This window comes from Coenobita brevimanus, chromosome 107 (assembly GCF_032717465.1).
Source record: "Coenobita brevimanus isolate Jiangsu-jjx chromosome 107, ASM3271746v2, whole genome shotgun sequence".
NCBI lineage: Eukaryota > Metazoa > Arthropoda > Malacostraca > Decapoda > Coenobitidae > Coenobita > Coenobita brevimanus.
Genome location: NC_137060.1, coordinates 19,546,941 through 19,562,766, shown reverse-complemented (window position 1 = coordinate 19,562,766; position 15,826 = coordinate 19,546,941). Strand labels below are relative to the sequence as shown.

The window sequence follows — 15,826 nt, the reverse complement described above, 5'->3', positions numbered from 1 at the left end:
TATTTGTTCCATGATTCAGAAATTATTATCAAATAGTGGTGGCTTATGTTTCCTTCATCGTTTTGGTTTTAAGAATAAGGTTCTGTCTCTACAGTCAGTATCATTTTTAACCATGATTCTGTTCATCCATACCCGAAGGTTTGCCATATAGTTGGGAGGGAGTGTCTTGCCATTAACACGTGCCATCTTTGCCATGATCACCTCTGCTTCCTCCAGTCGACCTTTTGCCAGCAACCACCGTGGTGACTCCGGCAGAACCCTAAATGTGTCAATGAGGATCCTGATTCACTAACAAGCTTACACTCTATTCTGTTATAACTAAGTTTTTTTCTGCAGGAAGAACAAGACAAATGAGAAGATTTTCCTCTCTCCTCTCCTTTTGCTCCATAAAAAAACAAATCTTAGTTCCAGTATTATAACTGTTCCTCATAACCAAGGCTATTTTTGCAAGGAGGAATAAAAGAGCAGAGTGAAGTATTGTCATTTCTCTTGTTCTTCTTCCAAAAAGGAATCAAAATTACAAAAGGGAAATGATCATAAGTTTCATTGTGACCTTGGTCTCTGGAGGACTTGGGGTGGGGGTGGGAGGTTATACTATAGTGTATACTGCAATTTATGGGGAACTGTGGATACTGATACATACCACTTTTATTACTTCATTTTGTCACATCATGTGCAAAGGCTCCAACATGCATGCATGCATCAGCCTTGGTCGCCTAATGCTGCTCAATCTCTTGCAGCCTCTGTATTTAGTTCCTTATTGCTGAGGTCACACACTATGATCTCGTCCCAAGTCTTTTTCAATGTCTCTTGCAACTCCACCCTTAACATTCACACCCCTCACCTTCCACACCCAGCTGTCATCCTCCATCCTCTCCAAATGCCCAAACCATCTCAATCTGCCCCTTCTTATCACATATCTAATACATTCAAGTCCCAACTTTCCTCTCAACTATTTATTTGTAATCCTAGCTCCCAAGGCTGTCATTCATGGATGCCTTACACATCCATCTAATCATTCTCATCTCTGTACTTTTGAGCCTATGAATATGCTTCTCCTTTACCATCTAGGCTTCATTACCATACATCAATACAATAATAAGTGCTGCATACAGTGACATCTTAGCACAGAGGAAGAGTCCTCTCAGTGTTAGGAGAGGCAATAACTCCCTGAATTTCTTCCAGCCACTTCTTACCCTTACTACTGAGCTACTCCAAGCCTTCTTCCAGCACATATTATTTTCCCCAAATAACAAAACTCCTCCACACACTCAAATGACTCTTCAACTAGATTAAGCCTTTTCCACCTCTCTGCTTCTGCCTGCTCTCCTTCACATGCCACACAATCAAAAGCAGCATTTTTTGGCAACCCACCTCTAATACTGTACCACTAAATGTCTTATATACCCATTCATCACAAGCATGGCACAAAATGGAGTTACAGTACTTCTCACACCCTTTTGACAGTTTGCTTGTGGCAGCCCCTTTTGGGATTAAGGCATCTGACTACAGATAGATAAACATAATATGTGTTCATGTGACTGAGTCAAATAAAATAACACTATAATGTACAATACAGTCTAATCTATGTTAGTCAGATATGCAAAACATGTACCACAACTAACCACCAAAAGAAAAAGAAGGCAAGGAATGGTATAGTTGTCGCGAGGGAGAGCTGAGCCCAGTCCCGCACCAGCCAAGCCACCCCAGCCAGCAGGATCAGAGTGAAGGAATACGCCACATTCATCACAACAGTTGTGTATGTACGCTTTGATGGACCAACAAGTTCAATTGCTGAAACAGTTTGCAGGTTAGTTTGTACCTGTGAATATGCTTTGTGAGGCTCACACGCAAAATTGCTGAAAAAGTTTGCAGGTCAGTTTCTAAATGTACCTAGGCTTTGAAAGACAAACAGGCCCAATCACTGATACTACTGTAGTTTGGTCTGAATATCTTATGTTAATCTTCAGAAGTTCAGTAATGAGACAATGTCTTTCTGCTTAACAAACTAGGACAATAGTTCTACTTTATACTGTACTACAGTATAATTACCCATCCTGATGTCTTTTAGTTTTACATTTTATAACTTTTCTGGTTGAAGATCTAATCTGGCAAATAACAATTATAATAGATACTGCTTAGTACTATGCCCAGGATTTCATGCATAGTGACAAAAGAAAGAACAAAAAGAAATCAGTGACAGAGATAAAATACTACAAACAAAACAACTGTGTAACAGATAACATACTGTGATCTGAGTAAATGCAATTTCTACAGCTTCAATCTTTTACTATTCAGCAGCATCAACTAGGCACCAGACACACACCTTTAGACAAATCACCCCAAAATTCACTTTTGACTTACAAGTCAAACTACAAGAGCACTTCGTATGTACACAAGGAGAGCGCCAAAACATCCCTACGCTATGACATACAACTGCCATTTTCACTGCCCCTATCTCAATTCTACATTTGGATATGCTGGAGCAAAGAGGACTTTGATGAACAGTCCTTGGTCAACCCAGATATCAAACCTGAGACCTCTTGGCTGTGGCTGTGTTCTGATTAAACCAATGACAACTCGCCTCATGGGACTTCCCAATATAATTCGGCATGGCAGAAGTGTTTTCAAAGTACTTTTCCCTGGAGGTGGAAGAGTGAATAATGCCCATGAACCCTACTGCATCTATGTCAGGGGGTTATCCAATTCATGTTCAGAAAGAGATAAAGAGTTTTGCATTAGATTTTATAACCTTGTCTATATGGTGATGGTGATGATGATGATGATGACACTGATAATGACAAAGATGATGATGATCATGAATGATGAGGATGACACTGATAATGAGAAAGATGATGATAATGATGTAGATGATGACACAGATACTGACAAAGATGATGATAGTGATGATGATGATGATGTTACTGTACTGCTTCTTCCTTTCATGACTGTCACAAAATACAGCTCTGCTTTCTTTCATGCCAGCAGTGATCTTCCTCTCTTGTCCATAATAAGTGCTGCACTTTAACACAATTACTTCTTTCTTTGCTGGGTTATCTATCTATCTATTGTCAGACGCCTCAATCCCGTAAGGGGTGGTCACAAACAAATCGCCTCCATGTTGCCCTGTCCCTCCCCATTTCACTACCCTGCTCCCAGCTCACACACCCCTCTCTCATATACCTCTCCACTCCATCCCTCCATCTCATCCTTGGCCTCCCCCTCCCTCTCCCCCCTTCCACCTCACTCACATACATTCTCCTCGTCAGTCTCTCGCTCTCCATCCTCTCCACATGTCCAAACCACCTCAGTGTGTTTCTCCTTACGCTTCCTATCATATCCACATCCACACATCAACACTCCTTCACTTCCTCATTTGTCAGTCTGTCTCTCCATGTGACTCCACATGCTCCTCTCAAATAACTCATTTCCACTGCTCTCACTCTTGACTTGTGTCTCTCTAACAAGGTCCAAGCTTCACTTCCATAAGTTAGAGTTGGTATCTCAATACTGTCATGTTATAGTTTTTTCACTTCCACGCTCACTTCCCTGTTTTTTATCACTGCTTTCAAGGAACCAGCAACTTTTCTTCCCTGTTCCACCCTTTCAAGCACTTCACCCTCTAAACTTCCATCCTTACTCATCACACTACCCAAGTACTTAAACGCACTCACATTTTCCATTTCCTCATCATCTAGCCTCACTGTACATTCACTGACTTCATTTCTCTCAAAGACCATAACTTTACTTTTCCCTACATTCACCTTTAGATTCCGTTTCTTACACACTCTCCCAAACTCATTCACCAAGCCTTGCAGCTCCCCTTCGTCTTCACTTAACAACACAGTATCATCTGCAGACAAGAGTACGGGTAGTTTCCAAACACTGCCCTCTCTTACTAGCGCTGCTCCAACATCCACTGCCCTACCTTGTATCTCTTTTATAACCCCATCCATATACAGATTGAACAACCATGGAGATATGACACATCCTTGTTTCAATCCAACCTTCAAATAGAAAAATTTACTCAGTTCACTATCTTCATGCAGTGCAGCCTTAGCACCCTCATACATTCTCTTCACGGCCTTCAACAACTTCCCATCTTTTTTTTTTTTTTTTTTTTTTTTTGTGTCCGACTCTGGGCAAAGGCTTCAGGGCCTATATCTTGGGGGCAGTAGCCTATCCCAAGGCCCAGTAGTCCTCCAACACCTCCACATGTCATACTTTCCACAAACCTTGTCTATCCACCCTGTCATATGCTTTCACCAAATCCATGAAGACCACATACAAATTCTTTCTCTAGAAACTTTTCCACTAAAGATCTAAGAATGAATATCTGATCTACACAACCTCTTCTCTTCCTAAAACCTCCCTGTTCTTCTCCAACTAATTCCTCTGTTCTTTCTTTAACTCTGTCAATAAGTATCCTACCATATACTTCTCCTCTTACACTAAGAAGACAAATGGCCCTATGATTACCACACACTTCTTTTTCCCCTTTTCCTTTGTACAGGGGAATAATTATACCTGACTTCCAATCCTCCGGGACTCTACCTTCCTCCCAGGCCAATTTGCACATCTTCCACATCCAAATCTACTACTATCTCTCCCCCATGCTTCAGCATTTCACCACACACTCCATCAATTCCAGATGCTTTCCCCATTGCTGGGTTCATGAGGCTTAATTTCACAAGACACAAGCACATTAAAACTACAATTCCACCCTCTTACCTTCTCTGGCGGTCTCCTAATCAGCTGACTTCTGTTCATCTGTCAGTCTACCTACTCTAATGCCTTATATCTACTCTTGCAGCCCATTCAGTGTGAAGATGCATTATTTTGCTTCCTGCTATCATTCGACAATTCTGTTCAGCTCAAGGAAGACCTCTTGCAATGCTGGGATTAAAAAAAGGGGGGATTAATCCCCGAGCTAGACCTCATCAGATCATATAGCCCTGCTAGGGTTACAGGAGAGCGCTACCCCTCCCAGCACGGCAGCCACCGGGCGGGGCGCGAGCTCGCAACCTCACGATTACAAGCCCAACACCCTACCACCGAGCTACCGCGCTCCCCTATGCTAGGATTAGAAAAAGTCCTTATTAAAATCCTAAAAATGATGTCCATCCTATTTTACTCCTTGTATCAGTAAACAATTTTATTCAGTTGAGGAATGACCTCCAATATCTAACTTCTGTATTCCCATCCATTCCCACAACATATGAACATACTGACCCTCTCTGGACTCCAATGCCTGTCTCATCCCACAACACTTTACAGTCTATTTTATACTGCACTCCAGCCAATCAGATTTAACCCAACCTGAACAGGCCCAGTTACCTGACCTAACCGAAATTAACCCAATCCACCCTGAACCAACCTTGAAGACAACTCAACTAAACCCACTAAATACCAATCCAACTTCACCTGAAATGACCTGAACTGAGTCAACCCACAGAGGACCAACCCAACCCAAACTGAACAACTTGAACCAAGCTGACCAAAATGAACATGATCCAGCCCACCAAGGATGAATCTGACCTTACATGACCAGCCAGGCCCAACCCACCAGCGATGAACCCAACTTGACCTGAAGGGACTCAATCCATACTAACACGACCCAACCCACCAAGGACCATGGGTGTGGACATGATGGCAGGTACAGTGAAGCCAACGCCCACACGACACACCAGCCACCAGATGAAGGATGTGGTGAAAGATGTGGCAATACCGAATGCGCACTCGATTACCAGGTAGATGAAGAAGGCAGGACGACGACCACATCTGAAAGAGGAGAGAGAGAAATTAATGCAAATGGAAGAGGGAAGAAAAATAATTAAGAAGAATGGAGTGAGAGGAAAGGGAGAATAGAAGATGGATGGGAAGGGAGGGAAAGAAATGAGAAGGAAGGGAGGAGAAGGGAGGGAAAGAAATGAGAAGGAAGGGAGGAGAAGGGAGGGTATAAGGAAGGACAGGGGAGGAGGGGATGAAAGGAGAGGGAAGGGAGGAAAGATGAGAAAAAGAATGAAAAGAAAGGGTAGGGTCGACAGAAAAGGGAAGAAGGGAATAAGAAAGAATGAAAAAGGAGAGGAGGGAGTACAGAAAAAGAAAAAGGGAAGAGGGGAGAGGCGAGGGTGAAGGAGCGGCAAAACCATAGAAACAATCGATAAACAGGTAGATGAAGAAGGCCTTTATAAAAGAAATGAAAACAAACGGAGGTTACTGCCGGATTTTTTTCTTTGAATTGGGAAGGACCTCTATTAGCGAGGGGATTGCCCAACTGAGTTCGTGGACGTCTTCTTCACTGGATTCTTGCCATCTCCTAATTACACTATTTTATTCAGCTTAGGATAGGCATCTAGAACTGGACGGGTTAGATCCAGCCTTGACAATTCTCTTCAGGACTGACAGGCATTTCCTAGATTGAATATAAATGTCTAGTACCGGCAGGAACAAATTAAAGAGGCCATTTCAACTTAAGATAGGTTTCTAGGACTGTTAACAAATCTCTTGAGTACTGAGAGGCGTTTCCTAAATTGAATATAATCGCCTGGTAGCAACAAGAATGAATTAAAAGGGATATCAAAGGGTTAATAACGGCTTTACCTGTTCCCTTAAATTGAATAAAATTGTCAAATATGAGCCAAAAATAAGTTCCTGTACTGAAGAGGTCAAGTGCCGTAAGAAGCATAATAGATTAATTAGATGGCACAAAAACAAACGTAACAGCCCTAACGAAAGCTGGGTGTACGGTGGTTGGGCAATTTGAGGGGAGAGGGTGATTGAGGGGGGGGGGCAGAGGGAGGAAGGAAAGGAGTGAGTAAGAAGAGGGGAGAGGGTGATTAGGGGGAGGCAGGGGGAGGAAGGAAGAGGTGAGTGAGGGGAGGGGAGAGGGTGATTAGGAGGAAGGAACGGGGTGAGTAAGGGGAGGGGAATAAAGGTGGAGAAAGGGAAGTGAAAAAAAAAAGGGGGGGGGGGAAGGATGAACAAGGTAGGGCGAGGGAGAGGGAAAGGAGTAAGAATAAAAAGGAGGGAGGAGGAGCAAGGACAAGAAAGTAGAGGAAGGGGGAAATGAAGGGGAAAAATGGGAAGGAGAAAAAAGGAGAATGGGACGGAGAAAGAAGATGGGGAGGGAGGATGAAGAAGAAAGATGGAGAACCGAGAAGAAGAAAGAAGGAAAAAGAGGGAGAAGAATGCACGATAAAATGGAAGAAGAAAGAAGGAGAAATAGGAAGGATATTATAAAGAGAAAGAAAGAAGGATCAAGAAAGAAGAGGAAGAAAGGAGACCAAAAGAAAGACAAGAGGATGGAGAAAAGGGAAGAGAAAGAATGAAAGAGTAGAGGGATAATGGAGGAGAGGGAAATGTGAGAAGTTGGAAGAAAGAAGAGGGAGCAAGGGTAAGAGAGAAGCAGAAAGAGGGCGGAGAGACAAGAGAAAGAAGGAATAGAGAGAAGGGAGAATAAAGATGAGAGGGAAAGATAAGAGGAAAGAAGGAGAAAAGGAGAGGAGAAAGAAGAGGGGAAAGGGGGTTGACGAAAGAAAAGGGTGAAAAGGGAAGAAAAAGGAAGAGGGAGGAAGGAGAAAGAGATGAAAGAACAGTGAGCAAGGGGAAGAAGGAAGATGAGGGGGAGAAGGGAAAGAAAAAAGAGAAAGAGGAGGGAGGGAGGGAGGGAGGGAGGGAGGGAGGGAGGGAGGGAGGGAGAGAGAGAGAGAGAGAGAGAGAGAGAGAGAGAGAGAGAGAGAGAGAGAGAGATGAAAGAGGGGAGACGAAGAGAATGGAAGAAAAGAGAAAGGAAAGACAACAGAAAGGCGTGAAGAGAATGGGATGAAAAGGACACAAGGTGAATGATGGAGGAATGAAAGAAATAAGATGAAAGAGGGAAAGGAGAGTACCTCCTCTCTCTCTCTCCCACCCTTCTTTCCGCACTGTTACTCTCCCTTGCTTCCTTTTCCCACACATGCCTGCCCCTCCCCTTTCTCTCTAATCGCTAACAGCAGCTGACGAGTTATGTAGAGCAACTCTTGTTAACCCCAGACGATCTTATTCGGCACAGCCAAGCCTGGAGCTGCGGTGGCTTGATCGGTAGTTTCCTCGTCTCACGGTGCGAGTGCCCTGAGTCAAGGATTGAAAGCAAACTGTGGCACAAACATTAAAAGTAGATGCTGGTAGTATGCTCATTCATATGAATACATACGGTAAGTTTGCACCCTGCCAGTTCTACCGATGGCATATGTAGATTCTACTATGCACAAAAGCTCATTAAAACTCTTCAGTTACCACATGCATGACTCTTCCTACGACACCCCTTCCCATTCGTCCTTCGCCAGCATGGGGAATCGTCATTCATCCTCGGGGATGAAGGTATGGTCCTACAGTGGACCTATTATAGACTGATGCAGATATATATACAAGGTGGCCTACCATCGTCCAAAAGTTTAAAATCATAACAATCAAAGGCGGTTAATGCCCTATTAGATTCCCGATAACACCCAATGATTTAATTAGCCTCGAGGAAACCTTGTGGAATAATACAGGAGACAGTAGTTGAACCTAATGAATACATTAAAAAAAAAAAACGCACGAAGTGGAATAAGAGTAAGAGCAATGAAATATAAAACGATGTAATTAACCAACAAAAGCTATAGATTATGTGGATAAATATGTGAAATACCTGCCGCCGCCGGACCGACCACCCCACCACCTCCCACCCTACTACCGAGCCGCCGCCTCACCACCACCCCAGGAGGACACCACGGAGGGCCGGGTCACCGAGAGGTCAACCCGGGACAAGAAGGACACCGGTGCTCCCGTCCCGAGTCCCTCTGTCCCTCAACCGGTCCGACAGAAGCTACGCCGGCAGAAGACACGACCCTGCGGGCGGGACAGCCTTCACCAGGTTCGGGGTGGGACTGAGCCAGATTCATTCCCAAGCAACACCGCAGTACGGCCACTGTACGTGCCGGGGAGGGTACGGCCACTGTACGCCCCTAGGTTGCTTTCCCCCTGTAGCACCGCCACAACGGCCACTATACGTGTGGGGGAAGGTACGGCCACTGTACGCCCTTCAGCTACAGCCACATCTGAAGACGGCCTCTGAGTGTTATGGTGGTACTATTCTTAACTGGCGGTTTGGGTGGGGCACCAACCTCTGTGCAGTGGTGCCATGTTTTCCATACCCGCGATGTCTCTCTCTCTCTCTCTCTCTCCTGGGGGGGGATGTGCGTCACCCTTGGGAATTTTGTTTCTTTTATGAGTGACAAATTTGTGCTTTCATTTCTTTATTTTGTTTTTATTATCTAATTATATTTAAAAATATTATTGTTTTACATATGGCGCCAGATGACCTCACTATTGTGGCGCCATGATTTGTTTTCATTCAATCACTCTCTCCCTCCTTCGTTCCCTCCCTTCCTCCATCTCTCAGTCAGCTGCACTCAACACTGCCCCTGGTCTGCCTCCCCCCTCCCCCCTCTCTCTCTCTCTCTCTCATCTGGTATTTTAGGATACATTTTGGTTATTTTCTTTTACGTCATAATGAACATATTGTAAATTTGACTTTATTTCCACACCACCCAGGAGGTAAAAGTCTTGGCGCGTCTTTTTTTAAGTGTCCCCAAACAGGCCTAGGATAGACGAAGCTCTGGCCAGGTGGGACTGGGTGTGTGTGAGTGTTGCCTCTCACGAGGGTTTAATGTATTATTATTTTTTTTTTTACTAAGAAATTGACATATTTTTACTTATAATCCTGCACATTATCTTATAATCATAATTGTGATATTATTACCAACCCCCAAAATACGGTAACAGCCAATAAAAGTGACTACTTTTTTTTAAGCAACACTGCAAAATATTTATGCCACGTTTCTGTATTGCTGTATAAATATTTTATGCATAATAAGTTTACTGTTCTTTCATATATTATAATAAACACGTTACCAATATATTCTTATGTGTTTATCTTATTGTGATGCCTATTATATTTATCAGAGCCGTTCACATAGCGGGTATGGAACACGTGGCAACACTGTACAGAGATTCGTGCCCCACCTAAACCGCCACTTAAGATTGGTACCGCCATAGCTATTGAGCGCACTCCGACTGGCAAAGAAAGGAGGAAAGGAACCGCAATAACGGCCACTGTACGTGTCGGGGAGGGTACGGCCACTGTATGCCCCTCATCCACTACCTCCTCCTCCTACGGGAGTAAGACCACAGGAGTGTTAGCTATTGAGCGCACTCTGGCTGGCAAAGGAAGCAGGAGTGGAACCGCGATAACGGCCACTGTACATGTTGGGAAGGGTACGGCCACTGTACGCCCCTCATCCACTATAGTCTCACCAATCTAAAACCAAGGTTTGGGTGGAGTCCAGCCGGGGATTTCCCGGCGTACAGCGCTGCCTTGTTTCCTATACTCTGATTGGCTAGTGGCTGACCTGACACCGTTAGAGTTCGTCCGCTCACATCTCGCCACCTGGCCTGACATGACTTCTCCCACTTCTGTGTGTGTGTTCTTACCTAATTGTTCTTACCTAATTGTATCTTTACAGGAATGAGTCAAGCTCGTATTGTCCCGTGTCTTAGACCATATTTATCGTACCTATCCTTAAATTTGTGAATTGTTTTGGCACACACTATTTCATTCGGTAGTGCATTCCATTGATCAATTGCTCTGTTTGGGAAACTGAATTTCCTTACGTCTTTATCACCTCTCTTCTTATGCAGTTTTTTGCAGTGTCCTCTTGCTGATGCTTCTCCATATGTTAAGTAATCATTTATGTCTATTTTCTCCTTTCCTGATATGCACTTATATAGCATTATCATGTCACCTCTTTTCCTTCTCTCCTGTAGTGTTGGTAGATTCAGTTTATTTAGTCTTTCTTCATAGCTTAGGTCCCTTAAGCTTGATATCCATCTTGTAGCGGCCCTTTGAACTTTTTCAATCTTGTCTATATGCTTTTTGAGATGAGGACTCCAGACTATTGATGCATATTCCAGGGTTGGTCTAATGAATGATGTTATTATCCTTCTTAGCATGTCTTCATTTATGTATGTGAATGCTATTCTCATATTTGCAAGCAGTGTATACATGTTCCGTACCTTCTCGCTGATGTGGTCAGCCGGAGATAGTCTGTTATTGATAATCACACCTAGGTCTTTCTCTCTTTCTGATGTGTATAGGGTTTTATTTCCTAACTTATAATCCCAATCAGGTCTTTTTCCACTTTTACCAAACTTGATTACATGACACTTGTCCACATTGAATTCCATTTGCCATGTACTACTCCATTCATGAAGTTTATTTAATTCTTCTTGTAGCTCCCTACAAGAGTCTGTGCTAGTAATTCTCCTTTGTATTTTTGCATCATCTGCAAACATATTCAGATAGCTGTCATTTCCAGTGTTACTGTTTATATCATTTATGTACACTAGAAACATGATTGGTGCCAGCACCGAACCCTGTGGTACTCCACTAGTCACTTCTTTCCATGATGAGTAGTTTCCTCTTAGTACTGTCCTCATTTCTCTTTTTATGAGAAAGTCTTGCATCCAACAAAACAGTTTGCCTCGAATTCCTCCTTGATGGTACAGCTTCCATAAAAGTCTTTGGTGTGGTACTGTGTCAAAAGCTTTCTTGAAATCTAAATAGATACTGTCCACCCATCCTTCCCTTTCCTGTATTGTGTTTGTTACTCTGTCATAATAGCTCAACAGATTAGTAACACATGATTTTCCTTTTCTGAAGCCAAACTGTCTTTCTGTTATCATACTGTGTTCTTCTAGATGATTTACCCAAGCTTTTCTTATAAGTTTTTCTAATACTTTGCTTACAACACTGGTCAGTGATACTGGTCGGTAGTTGAGAGGATTTTGTCTATTTCCTTTCTTGAATAAGGGGACTATATTTGCTTTTTTCCAAATATCAGGTAGTTTCCCTTGACTCAAGGATTTCTTGAAAATTAAAAATAATGGTTTACTTAACTCCTTTGCACATTCTCGTAACACCCAACATGAAATTTCATCAGGACCACTTGCTTTTCCTCTGTCTAATCTACTTAACTCCTCCTGTATTACTTTTTCTGCTATTTGTATATCTGGTAGTATGTGTGGACATGCGTGTTCCACATATTCCCTCTCAAAATTTTTTTCTTCTGTAAAAACTAATTGGAAATTCTTATTTAGTGCTTCACAAATATCTTTCTCTTGTGTATAAGTGATTCCCTCGTCCGTGATGGATTGTATTATATCTTTTACTTTGGTTTTGCTTCTGATATAGCTGTAAAACAGTTTTGGTTGATCACTACTTTTATTTATTATATCCTCCTCAAACTGTTTTTGGGCTTCCCTCCTTATTCTTGTATAGTCGTTTCTTGCCTGTTTGTAATTATTATACGCCCTTTCAATATTGTGTCTTCTGTATCTATTCCACAACAAATCTCTTCTTTCTTTTGATTTTTTACATTCTGTATTGAACCATTTCTGTATTTTCTTATCTGCTTCTTTGTGCTGTGGGATGTACTTCTGGACTCCTATTTCATAAAATTCACAAAAATTTTTATATACAACATTTAAATCTTGTCCTCTCAGCTCATTTTCCCAGTCAACTTCTAAGAAATACTTCTTTAGGTCTTGATAATTTCCCTTTTTATAGTTTAGTCTCTTTTTGTAACTGTCATTGCTGTTTACTATGTCATATGCTATCCTGAAGTTATAATTTAGTACTGCATGATCGCTTTTGCCGAGTGGAGGGTGATATATTAAACTGTCAATGTCATTTTCTTGCCTAGTAAATATTAGATCTAGCACTGAAGGTACATCAAGTCCTCTTTTTCTAGTGGTTTCCCTCACATGTTGCGTTAAGAAAAACTCTTGTACGAGATCCAGGAGCTTTTGGTCCCAACAGCTTTCTTGGCTATTTATATCTAGAGTATTCCAATTTATATTTGTATTGAAATCCCCAGTTAGTATAATTCTTTCCGATTTCTCTTCCATTTTATATAGCAAGGATCTTATACTCTGAATTGTACTCTCTGCCAGGTCCTCATATTCGTCTCTTTCCCAAGTGTTTGATCTGGGTGGCATATACAAATTGGCTACAATTACTTTACCTTCAGATGTGTCGATCTCTACTGCAATCATTTCTACTTGTGATGGTATATCTAGGTTTATTTCCTTGACTTTTAGATTTTTCTTAGTTAATATTATAATTCCTCCTCCTTTTTTTAAGTTTCTGTCTCTTCTCCATATATTGTATTCCTCTAAGTTTAGTATGTCATTGGATATCCTTGGTGTTAATTTTGTCTCAGTTAGGCATATTATTTGTGGTTCATTTTCTCTGACATAATCATTCATCTCTAGTAATTTAGATACCATTCCATCCACATTTGAGTACATCAATTTTATCATCTTGTTTATATACTTGTCATGACATGGTTCTACTAACTTCCTCCTTTTTCTTCCATCCTGTTTGTGTACCACTTTCGTACCTGCAATCCTATTACTTTGTAAAAAAATTTCTTCTTGTCCTCTTCTGATCTTCCCTCATTTTTTGTTTTTGCTTCCTCCCTTTTCTCTTTCAGTAATTCCAGTTCCTCTTGTGTTAGGTATCTTTTTATCCATACATTTTTGAACTCCTCTTTTTCCATAAGATTCTTTGCATTTTTTAGTATCTCTTCCACAGTGTTTACACTCTGGAAAGTCACCTTTAGAGGTCTTGTCTTGCTTTTCTCGTATTTCTCTAACCTTTTGTGTTCCTCTATGTCTTTACTACAGATTTCCTCTGATACTTCTTTCAGTAAGCTCATTACATTTGCCATCCCCTTTTTGTCTCTAGTGATTTTGTTTTTAATTTCTTCCTCTTCTATACCAGTGATTACTATTGATTTATTTATTTCTACTGAATCTCTGACTAACTTTGGATTGTTTTGAATTATTCTTTTCACTTCCTTTTTAATGTTTTTTTCCTCCACCCTTGTTTCTAAGTCTTTCTTTACTTTCACCATTTCAGCATGTGGTTTCTACATCATTTTTGTAGCTTTGCACAGCTTCATTCACCTGTGTTATCTTCTCAATATCACTGCTCTGGTCCATAAGACTGCTTGCTTGTCTAATTGTCTCTGTGTCATTTTTTAACTCTTCCATAACACTCTCGTGACTAAATACTGTACTTCCCATTTCACTCACTTTCTTCCTAAGGGTATTCAATTCCACTGTTAGTTCACTGATGGTTGTGTCTTTCTTATTGGCCTCCCTTCCCAGTTTTTCTATCTCTTCCTTTTGCAAGTGCATTTGCTTCTTTATTTCATCCATTTCATTTTTGAAAGCCATTTCTAGTTTGTGTACACGTTCAACCAGTCTATTGTGAGTCTCCACTTCAACCAGTTCTTGGTAGAAATCATCATTTTGCTTTTTACTTTTATCCCTTTTCTTTTCCAAATTTGTTATACTGAAGTATGTATCCATTTTGTAATACTAAATGAGGAGTATGCACTTACACTTTCCGCGTGTTGCCGTAGTATAAACAAGCCCAGCTGACTCAACGCATCGTGGTTCTTTGTTGTTTGATCAGTCTTATTTAAACTTACTATTTCTTTTCCTTTCAATAATGAAAAACCATTTAGTCTAACCTGGTAAAGAGCTTGACTCATTCAAAGATACTTATTTAGGTAATGCCTCTGGCCGTGTTGAGCTGGTATGGAGAGCCGGTAAAAGACGTCTTCCTCCGACGATGCCGTGTGTGTGTGTGTGTGTGTGTATGAGTGTGTGTGTAACGACAAACTAATTTAAGTCATAAATATAATTTAAGTTATATATATAACAGAAAGTGAACAGTGGAAGCACGTGACAGAAGCTTAAATCTCCCTCCAATGGATCAATTCCCAGTATGGGCCTGGATGTTGCCGCTCGTGAGTGTTTTAACTTATATATTTCTATTAAGAAAATAGCGTATGTTCTACTGATTCCTTCAAATTATATTATAAACGTAATTGTTACATTACTTACCCAGCTTAGAACTACCGTGAAAGTCGGTAAAAGTAACCAAATTTTTTTCAGCAACACTGTAAAATATGTATGCCACGTTTCTTTATTGATGTACAAGAGCCATATGCATTACTAGTTTACCTTCCTTTGATATGCTAGAATACTTACGTTTATATTGTATTAGTATGTGTGTACCTATCTGTGATGCCTATTACATATATAACAGAATCTACTCATCGCTCATTTAGGAAGTATGGCATGGCTGCACCCAGTGCCAGACCCCACCCAAACCTTGGTTTTAGATTGGTGAGACTATACCTCTTCCTCCTACGGGAGTGACACCGCGGTAATGGCCACTGTATGTGCTGGGGAAGGAGTGCCCACTGTACATCTTTCAGTTACTTCCCGTGGGGAAGGCAGACCCGCGGTAACAGTCACTGTACGTGCCGGGGAGGGAGCGGCCACTGTGCGCCCCTCATCTGCCTCTTCCTCTTTCGGGAGCAGCACTGCCACAACGGCCACTGTACATGTGGGGGAAGGAGCGGCCACTGTATGCCCTTCAGCTATGGACCCTGGAGATTACAGAACCGCCACAACGGCCACTGTACGTGTTGGGGAAGGAATGGCCACTGTACGTTCTTCATTCATGGTTCCTGAGGTCCTCCCAGAGAAGGAGGTCCCTTGCTCGACTGGCCTTCCACCTCTCGGCTGCGTGGGATGCCCCTCTCTTACTCCCTCCAGGTGTGGTTCCCCGGAGGTGTTGCCGGAGTGGTGGCGTGGCCCTGTGTTGGCCCTGCCGCCTACCCCTGGTCGGCCCCGGTCTCTGACGGACGCCGGCCAGAAGCGG

The 15,826-nt window shown here is 42.1% G+C and overlaps 1 protein-coding gene across 1 annotated transcript in view; it reads right to left on the bottom strand.

Moving 5' to 3' along the window:
* Balat (Beta-alanine transporter) overlaps positions 1-15,826 on the bottom strand; it is an 86,686-nt gene that overhangs the window by 26,587 nt on the left and 44,273 nt on the right. Inside the window, exons 4-6 of the mRNA XM_080285645.1 lie at positions 5,627-5,781; positions 1,626-1,794; positions 133-259 (exon numbers count right to left, since the gene is read on the bottom strand). Coding sequence (XP_080141771.1) covers positions 133-259; positions 1,626-1,794; positions 5,627-5,781 — 451 coding nt within the window. The remainder of the gene's footprint in view (positions 1-132; positions 260-1,625; positions 1,795-5,626; positions 5,782-15,826) is intronic.